Genomic DNA, 9,716 nt, shown 5'->3' on the forward strand with positions numbered 1-9,716 from the left:
GGGGTGAGTGTGTGGGGAGGGGGGAGGGGGGTCGCATGTGACTGGGAAGAAGTGGGGGGGAGGGAAAGGGGGGGGGAGGGGCGGGAGGGAGGGGGAGCGGGGGCGTACCCGACAGAGTTGAGGAAGAAAAGTGACTCTAGCATGGTGTATGGTGTAATAAGGGGGAGGTTGTGTATGCGTGTGTGTGTGGGGTGGGGGGGGGGGGTGGGGGTGGGGGTGGGGGGAGGTGGGTGGTGTTGCGTGGGGAGAGGTGGGAGTGGTGGTGGTGGTTTGCGGAGCGGCAGGACTTGGCATCTTGGGCGTGATCGACGGGGCCTGCGGGAGGCGGTTACTTTGATGTGATAGCGGCAGCAAGATCGGTAGCAGTGAAAGCGCGATGGCGGCGAAAGTTGCTACGTGGGCTGATGGTGTCACCGTGACTTGCAGCAGAGTGACCATGGCTGAAGCGGAGATTCAGATGTGATGCCGACCCGCAAGCCGGATCCGCGAGAGAGCCAAGCGTGGGGAGGCGGGAGACGCCGCGGACGAGTTGGACTCACTACAGGTGACATCGCTGGGGTGCGGACAGTTCGGCGGGAATGTGGCGATTCAGATGACGCCCCGTGGCGAGAACGACGAAGAGAAGATTGCCGGCGAAGAGCACGGCGGGCGTGGGAGCTAGCGCGGTCGGCACGGGTCAGGGACCGGGCCACATTGCGGCGTGACGCTGTTCGGCGCGCGCGCGGAGAGAGAAGGGGACGCGCAGGAGCGTGGAGATCTTGAACAGAGCGACGCCGTGAGAAGCAGTTGTCGTCGTCTGGAAAACACGACCCGTTGCCGTCGTAGACGTCGTAACCGGAGACAACGGGACACGCTGCAGCCGCGAGCTGTCCGAGTTTGCACGCGAGCGCGTCACAAACGCTGACCGCAGCGGACCGCCACGGGTAGGCGAAGTAGGGGACAACGGAATATCAGCGACAGACACGTCCGAGTCGTGGACTGTAGACATCGACTCAGACTGCGTAGCTTTGGATTCGAGTGGCACTTCATCAAGACTGGCAACATGCCGGGCAGGACCAACGCGCTTCCCGCGCCAACGCGAGAACCGCCAAGCAGCGAGGCAAAACGCGACGGCAAGCGAGCCACAGACCACGCCGAGACCAATGACAAAGTACTCTCGGTTCTCACGGTGGATAAAGTACAGGATCTGGCCGCATGACAGCACGCCCACCGCGTATGAGAGCGCGGTGTGGTAGACGTTGAGAAAAGGGTCCATGGCAGCAACAAGAATGATGTTGAGGCAAAAGTTGAGGACCGCCGCGAGGAGGCGCGAGCCGGCCTCACGAACAAGGACGGTCTCGGCAGCAAAGGTGAACGAGACAAAAACTGCAGCGTGCGGAACCACAGCCGCGAGTCGCGGAGGCCGCGGATGACAATGCCATACCGCTCGATGAGAACGTCGCGATCGAGCCCGTCAGCAGAGCGCGAGAGGCGAAGCGAGATGACAAAGCCGAGCAGCGGGAAGCCGGCACAAAAGAACACAGCAACCGTCCAGGCGAGTGGGGCTAGGCCGAGGTGGGCTCCTTGGTAGCAGATTATGGTGAGGTCGGCGGCAAGTCGCGACGTGCCATCGCCGGTGTTGACGCAGTACAATGCCTGGAGTGTGCGAACAGCGATCTGGAGATAAGCAAGCGAGCCGAGAATAAAGGTGGCATGGACAATGCGAGACTGCATGAGCATGGCAGTCGAGACGTGTCTCGCGGCAGCTTCAGCTTGCTCCTCGGCAGAAGACAGCGAGCTCGAGTCGAGATCGGACGACGCTTCGGCCGCATCGCGGTCGAGACCCGATACAGCCGCATAGGCCGAAATGGCACCGACAACGGCAACGCCTGTTGACAACGCGTCCTCACCCACTGCTGCTGTTTGCGACCTCAGCGCCTCGACGTGCGATGCAGCACGGCCGAGAACACGCCAAGCGCCGGCCGCAATGACAAACAGCGCCAAGGAGCCTGCCAGCAGCACAAGCGTGCCGTAGTACAAGCCTGGAAATGAGATCTTGGGAATCGAGCACCCGGGTCGAACAGTCTCGATCTCAAAGTTGATGATGGCTGCAAACCGGACGACGCCGCCGACCACCGGCGATGTATCCGAGTCCGAGAGCTCTTGCAGGCCTACCCGCGAGACCATAGCCATCTGCTGGAGCACAACCAGCGTCGAAACAATGAGCACCACTCGCTTGGCCGAGAGCGTGGCAAGCCCCCAAGCAATGGTCCCAATGAAAGCCGCCAGTGAAATGAGCACAACCGTGAGCTCGGCGTTGGCCGACGCATCCGAGCCGCAGCTCCGACACACCCCATTGTCCATAAAGTAGGCAGCCGCACACTCGGCACAAAACTGGCCATCATACTCGGAGGAACAGACTGCGGTGCGGCGGGTGCCGTCCGGATTGATCAAGGGCGGAAGCCCGCCGCCGCCGACCGCGCCCGGACACGCGGCCCGGATGCGACACGGCGTCGGCTTGGTAAACTCACTTGGTGACCACCAGCCAGGCAGTGGCCACATGCGCTCGCCGCCCGGGCAGTGTGCGCCCGGCGGGCAGACCTGACACACCCCGTTGTACAGTACGTAGCCCTGGCGGATGCAGCCATGGTCGACGTAAAGAAGGTGCTTGCGCAGGACCTCGGTCGAGACCGGGTTGCCCGTACTGCGGTCGTACCGCGCCACAGTGACCGGGTGGTAGCCGGTATTGTTCGAGAACGTCGAGTTGAAGACGAGGCCGTGGCGGACCGTGTCGATGATGAACGGAACGTGGACTCGAGTGGCAACTGCATCTGGGTTGGGGTACGACTCGAGGATGACATCAAACGAGTAGAGCGAGACGTCAAAGAACGAAGCAGCGTTCGGGACCCTGGTAAGGAACATGGTGATGCCGCCAAACATGTCAGATGCCGATGGGTTGAGGAACCACGATTCCGGGACTGGGAGGTGAGCCGGTGGAGGAGGCGGTGACGGTGGCGGCGGTGGTGAGGGGGAGGGAGGTGGCGGTGGTGACGGGGAGGGAGGTGGCGGTGGTGAGGGGGAGGGAGGTGGCGGTGGTGGTGACGGCGGTGGTGGTGAGGGAGGAGGTGGCGGTGGTGAGGGGGAGGGAGGTGGCGGTGGTAAGGGGGAGGGAGGTGGCGGTGGTGGTGACGGCGGTGGTGGTGAGGGAGGAGGTGGCGGTGGTGAGGGGGAGGGAGGTGGCGGTGGTGGTGGCGGTGATGGTGGCGGTGGCGGCGGCGGCGATGCACTTGCGGCGCACGAACTAGATCCAATTGGTGGCGAGTAGCTGCCGTCTGCTTGGCAAGTATGGGGACCGCCGCCGGAGAATCCGCTATTACAGACAACTTGGAGAGTATCACCAACCGGTGCGTTGGTACTCGAGGTGATAGCGTTGGGCGGGATAGCGCTGTTTGGCGGCGGTGTGGCGGACGGGCAGACCTCATAGTAGCGGATGTCGATGGTTGGTCTGTTGCTGGTGACGATGTTGCAGGTATCGCCTGACCCGCACTTGGCACCTAGCTGATAAACATAGAGAACAAGCGTGTTGCCAGTAAAGAAGTTATGGTTTGCCCAGTCCTGCAGAAGGTCGCGGAAAGCTGGAGTCGAGAGGGTGACCGTGTTGCCGCCCGAGTCGACCTGGTCATAAAAATCGGCTGAGAGAGCCGACTTGTCCAGGTTATCGTACGAGTAGGTGGTATCCCAGGGCGGTTGGCTCAAATCAGCGCTTTGGGTAGCACTTGGGACGTCAAAGTACTTGATGGTGATGTCGGTCGGTTGGTCAAAGATGAATTGTGAGAACGTGATGCTGGACGCGTCGGTGACATAGATCTGGCCAGTTGAGGACACGACTTGGGTGGAGAGCCGGAAGAGAACAGCACCAACCTCGCTATTGGTAGCCAAAGACCACAAAGTTGGGCCAGTCATGGTGTCACCGTTGCTCACCAACATCTGACCAGTGTTATCCTGCTCTGCCGTGTGCGTTGATTGCTTCTCGGTTGCCCCGAGAGCAGGAATGGCGACGAGCAACAGCACAAAAGCGAGGCACGCGACAGTGGGCGCAGTCACAGGGTATAGAAAGCGCATGAGAAAAAAGGAAAGGGATACACTTGACGGAGGGATGGACGCAACAGTGTAGCAGAGTGCGCGAGGGGGACGAGAGGAGTAGGGAAGTCGGTAGCAGCAGTGCTGTGTGGTGTGGTTGCGAGTGGAAAGGAAGAGTGTGACGAGCGGACAATTTGAGGAAGAGTGGCGCGTGCGCGTGTCACGGCATTCCGGGACTAGTATCGGTTTTGTTGTTGCATGCCATCCGATGAAACTGTCAGGCGGCTGTCAACGCCGGGACTCGAACGGAAGCGGAGGCCAATGCAACTATGACGATGATGATGAGGAGGAGGAAGAGGAGGACGAGGACGACGACGACGACGATGAGTTACGATAGAGTGCACCGCGAGCTTCGTCATCGAGGCCATGCTTGAGAATGTGCTCGTAGGTCTTGTAGGTCTCGATGTTGCGCTTCATGAGATCCTCAAGCGGCCAAGGAGACGGACAAAGGCGTCGCGGTCGAGCGAGACAGTGTACGTCTTTTCGAGAGCAACAACGGTGGCGGCGCGGCGTTGACGGTTGACAAGCGCAATCTCACCAAAGTAGTCGCCGGATGAAATGATAGCAAGCTCGATCTCGGGCCCATTGCCTTTTGTTTGGCGGACCGAGGCGCGGCCGGTCTCGAGGATGAAGAACCGCTTGCCCTTGTCGCCCTGGCGGAGAATTACCTCGTCCTTTTGAAACGTGCGCGGCTGGAGAACTTGTGCGACGTTGCGGAGCTCGGGAAGAGTCATTTCGGCAAACAAAGGAATGCGCTGCAGGAGCTGCAGATAGAGGCGGCGGCGTTGGTCGTCCGAGTTGACGAGTGTCCGCTTGAAAGTCATGCGGTCGAGACCCCACACAACACAGTCAGTGGAGGTCTTACAGGTAGCGGCACGCGGCGCGTTGTATAGCAGGGCAAGCTCACCAAACGAGCCACCCTTTTCGATGGTGAGCACGTTGGCGCCCGAGACAAAGACCTCGACTACGCCACGCCCCAAGATGTAAAAGTAGTCGCCGGTATCGCCCTGCTTGATGAGCTCTGTTCCTGCGCGGACCTTCTTCTCAAACATGGCGTCGATGACCTCCTGCATGAGATCCTCGCGCAGGTCCTTGAACAGGATGTTGGTGGCAAGGACCTTGGCGATGGCTGCCGCCGACGCTGCCGGCTTCTTGTGGACGACCTTTTTGTACTCGCCACCGCCTTCCGACGACGGCACGATCGACTCAGAGTAGATGGAGGTCCGTCGCCCGCCGCGGGGAAGCGCACGCATCCGCTGCATTCGCTTCTGCTCCTCGGCGGGTGAGAGGGCGCAAGACCGTGAGTCGGAAGAGTTTGAAGCTGACGACGACGAGCCGTCTGCGGACGACAACGACGCGTGCGAGCCCCTCCGCCGTGGATGGCTATTGCTACTGCCTTTAGGTGGGTCGTTGCGGGACGAGCCGCAGCCCATAATTGCAAGAGAGCGCGTGTGCGGTACGGCGGTTGCGCCTTCCGAGCAGCTTCCCACAAACGCAACGCCGGCAGCCGTGTGCAGCGAGAGAGGGCGGGATGAAGGGGGCGGCGAAGGGAGTGGAGGAGAAGTGAAATGGGATGGGCGTGAGAGGAAAGTGAGTGTGACGAGGTGTGTATGTACGCGCGTGTGTGTATGAGTGTTTGTGCTGGTGAGCGGGTGAGAACGGCACGGCAGTGACACTGTTCATGCGAGCCAACGAATGGTATCCCTCAACGAGTTGCACAGGGATCAACACTCCACGAACAGCAAAGTAGACTGATGCATGATGCTAGCAGGGGTCATAATGTGGATGGGCTAGGCGTGACTGCTGTGGTCAAGCAGAGGCGGCGGAGCGAGTTGTCGAAGAGGGTGCTTGTGGGCAAGCGCGGGGCTGTGGTGGACACCGAGGCTGGTCAAGCTGGGGAAGGGCGTGCGGGCGTCGCCACATCAGGCGTATGGGATGCACCCTGAGATGGAAGGGGTGCTGAACTCGGCGGTTACGTCGGCTGCGGAGAAGAAGATGCTGTCCGGGTGGTTCTCGGTTGACGAGGTGGTGGCGATCAGGGCTGTGCTGGTGGAAGGCGGGGACCGGACTGGCGTTGGCGGAAGAGATAGCGACGTCGAGCGGGTATCTGGGCCGGCCGATGGAGGTTGATCCGCGGGAGGCGTGTGTGCGAATGGAACGCAAAGCTGAGGTGAGGGCAGTGCCCAAGTCTAAGCGGAGCGTGGTGTTTGCGGCCGAGGGTAGGAGCCTGGCGATGCGAGGGTTTGTGGTCGATAGGAAGATGGTGAGGGCAGTTGTGGCAGGCCAGCACCCGACGCGCAATGGAATGCTGCGTGTGAGGTTGAAGTTTGGGACTGGCAAGGCAAAGAAGTCGCTATTGTCCAGGTGGATGACGCGGTGCGAGGCGCAGTGGTGGCGCACTTGGTGATCCAGGAGCAACGGGCGAAGCTAAGGCTGGCGGCGCAAGATGTCGGGGCTGGAGTGGCGTGGAAGCCGACACGTGAGGAGATGGCGCGTGTGACAGGCGTGCTGCGGCCTGGGCTTGCGCTTGCAGTGGACGTGGAGGCCGGGGTGGTGGAGGATATGCTACGCGAAGCGGTCCAGCGGTGGGTGGTATTTGACGCCGACAGCAACGCTGTGATTGGAGCTGGCTGGTGTAGCGTGGACGAGGTGGTGGGCGTAGTGGAGGGGATTGCGCGGCAACAAGCGCCGCGACGGAGGAAGGCGCTGCCGATGGTGTCGGACAGCGGCGATGACGGGGAGTCGTCGTGTGTGATTGGGGCCGGTAGCGATGAGGGGAACAGCGGTTCGAGCTCGAAATCCAGCGGTGGGATGTCGTCTGGCGAGTACCGCGAGTGGAAGCGGCGCAAGTTCCTGGAGGCGATCCGGATGCCGAGCAGGGAGGAGGTGCTGCGTATGCATGTGGAGGAAGGCAAGTCGTGGAATTCGATCCTTGGCGTGCTGAGCGAGGTGAGAGAGCGGCGGCGGATGGTGACCGAGTACTTTATCAGGGGAGGGCTTGTGAAGGTGGAGGAGGATGGGCAGTAAATGACGAGGGGCAAGAGTCATGGTGGGGATGGGGGCGATGGCGGTGGCTGCGATCTTGTGTTTGGGTTGTGTTGGGTGTGATAGAGGTGGTGTTGCTGATGCTGCTGGTGTTGCTGATGCGATTGCTGTCGGGTCGTCCAAGTCACCGTGCCCGTCGTCGTCGGGATTGAGGCACGGTAGACCGATGGGAGTGGGTGCAGTGGTTGAGGGGAGGCGCGGATGAGGATGTGGTTGAGGGGGAGAGTGAGATGAGGAGTGGCTTGTTCTCGGCCAGTCGGACTTGGGCCCAGTCATGATCAGTGGCGCAGTTGGCAGGAGGGGTGTCGATGGAGACGAGGGCTTGGGATTGGAGGAGGGAGCAGTTGTGGGCTGCGGTGCGAGATGGAGGAGGGCGCGGGAGAGAGGGTGAGTAGGATCAGGCTAGGAAGTGGTCATGGGTGCGCCATCGTCAGTTGGTGTCGATGTTGGTGACGGAGAGTGGGTGGCTGGGCTGGCGGCGGGCAGCGGAGGTGATGGTGATGGCGACGACGACGACGATGACGCTCATGTGCATCAGGCCAACAGTATCTGCGTCATTGTACACGCTTGTCCGCTTCTGCTCGTCCTCTGATCCCGATCTTGCGTCCTCATCCTCGACGTCAGCCTCGAACTTGGGTTGTGCGCTCGCTCGTTTGGGCTGTCGCTCACTTGGCCCGCCCGGCAGCGATCCGGTGCCGATGGTGATACGCAGCAGCTGGCTTGCTCGCGATGTATGGATCATTCATACCTCTCCCTCGTCACATCCCTCTCATCCTCCCTCTCTCTCCCCAGCAGTCGCAGCCTCGGCCTCAGCCACGGTCACCGCCTCGGGTCGTCATCCGCCATCGCAATCATGAACGCCGCCGCCTTAACCATCACTCCCATCGCCAGCCATCGCCATCCCCCATCCCCATCACTATCCTCATCAGCATCAGCATTATCACCAACCTGGTCATCGCCGCCTCGGGCTTGGGCTTCTCGCGCCACAGCAGCAGCACGGCGCCCATGCCGGCGAGTGGCTGAGCGACGAGCGGCAGGCCGTCACTTGATCACTCGCTACTCGCCTCGGGCTCGGCCACAGCAGCAGCGCTAGCTGTGGCAGCCACCACACTCATCCCACTCCAGCCATCTACACCACTCACCTCCTTTCCCTGTGATCACACCAGCCAGTCCCCCTGTATAGCCAGCCGCATGTCGTGCTCGGCTTGATCTAGCTTGATCTGGCTTGGCTGTGAGTGGTTGAGCGGGCGGGCAAGCGAGTGGCGAGTTGCTGGCCAGTGAGCAGTCGACAGAAGACGACGACACGGGCAACAGGACACAAGATCGGGCGGCAGACCAGTGTACTCTTGTAAAACAACCTCACCTTCTATCCCTTCTCCCTCGCTCTCCCTCCCTTTCCTTCGCTCTGACCAGCCCACTGGCCTCGTCTGGCCCGTCATTCCTCGCTCAAGCAGCTGAATTGGTTGACAGGTGGGCTGGGGCAGGATGGGCAAGGCGGGAAGAAGAAGGGGAGAAGGAGGTGGGGCAAGGGACTGATAGCCACTGCCACTTGTCTCACTACCCACAAGTAGATCATGCTATACTCGTGCTCTGCCTAGCCTGATCGGGGTTGTGCCGGCGGTGGACGGGTTAACTCGGGCGGCTATAGGAGGTGAGCAGCAGGCGGCCAGCAGCGATGCTGATAACGGGATGGTGTCAGCTCATGTCAGTATCGAGGCAAGGGGGTTGGGTGGGTGAGATTGTGGGGATAATGGGTATGTGTGGTGTGAGTGTGGTGATAGTGGGTGGAGATGGTGGGGAGTGGGGATCGGAGATGGGCCCGGGGAAGGGGGGCTGAGCAGCATCGAATGGACACAGGGCCAACAACTTGGGCCGAGCCGGCAGAACTCGGATTCCGGAATACTGCAGCTGTGGATTGGAAACTGTGCATGAGGGTAGTGTGGGCGTGTAGTAGAGTAGTAGTGAAATCAGATTGGACATATCTTGCAATTTGTGTGGTGGGGGCGTGTGCGGGGTGGGGCGGTCGAGGACGTGCTCAACCACCTAGGGCAAACAAGTCGACGCGGAAATGAGCCGAGGTCGATGGGTATCGATGACGGCGATATTTGTACTGGTGATAGTGGACGGTAAGTGATAACCTTGATTGTGGTTGTGGATTGCGTAGGTTGTGGTGGGAAGAGCTAGGTGGTGATGAAGGTCGGCTGATCGGGCGAGCGGGCGGCGGCTGGCGGCTGGTGGTCAGCGAGGCCGGGGCAGCTGAGGGGGCTGGGTCGGAGCTGGGTGGCTTGAGATTGTTGTTGGTTGGTGGGTGGGCAGTATGGCATGTGATGATTGAGGGTGTGGGTGTCGGAGTCGGGAATGAGGATGGGGGCGAGCTAGAGCTCGGAGAGGAGGAGGAGGAGGAGAAAGAGGAAGCGGGTGCGCGATGGGATGGTAGTGGGTATGGCCATGGCATGGGGGTGAGAGTTGTGGCTGCGACGATGGTGCTAGTGGTGGAAAAGGGGTGAGGGTGGTGGTTGAGGGTAAGGGGGCGTAATGAGTATGGTAGGGGG

General features: G+C 61.0%; 3 protein-coding genes across 3 annotated transcripts in view; all 3 read right to left on the reverse strand.

The window, feature by feature from the left end:
• The window catches only part of AMSG_06937 (AP-3 complex subunit mu-1), a 1,687-nt gene extending 1,495 nt beyond the window's left edge, over positions 1-192 (reverse strand). Inside the window, exon 1 of the mRNA XM_013901523.1 lies at positions 109-192. The gene's annotated coding sequence lies outside the window, so the exon portion shown is untranslated. The remainder of the gene's footprint in view (positions 1-108) is intronic.
• Positions 193-676: 484 nt separating this feature from the next.
• On the reverse strand, positions 677-3,942 carry AMSG_06938 (uncharacterized protein; the record flags this gene model as incomplete). Its single annotated transcript, XM_013901524.1, has 3 exons — positions 677-1,336; positions 1,414-2,957; positions 3,333-3,942. The coding sequence occupies 3 exons, from the start codon at positions 3,940-3,942 to the stop codon at positions 677-679; spliced, it is 2,814 nt and encodes a 937-aa protein (XP_013756978.1).
• A 262-nt stretch (positions 3,943-4,204) lies between these two features.
• On the reverse strand, positions 4,205-5,721 carry AMSG_06939 (cAMP-dependent protein kinase regulatory subunit; the record flags this gene model as incomplete). Its single annotated transcript, XM_013901525.1, has 1 exon — positions 4,205-5,721. A coding segment is annotated over one exon (1,189 nt), but the record flags the coding sequence as incomplete, so codon positions are not given.
• Between the last annotated feature and the right edge of the window lie 3,995 nt (positions 5,722-9,716).

This window comes from Thecamonas trahens (genome assembly GCF_000142905.1).
Source record: "Thecamonas trahens ATCC 50062 unplaced genomic scaffold supercont1.29, whole genome shotgun sequence".
NCBI classification, from domain to species: Eukaryota; order Apusomonadida; family Apusomonadidae; genus Thecamonas; species Thecamonas trahens.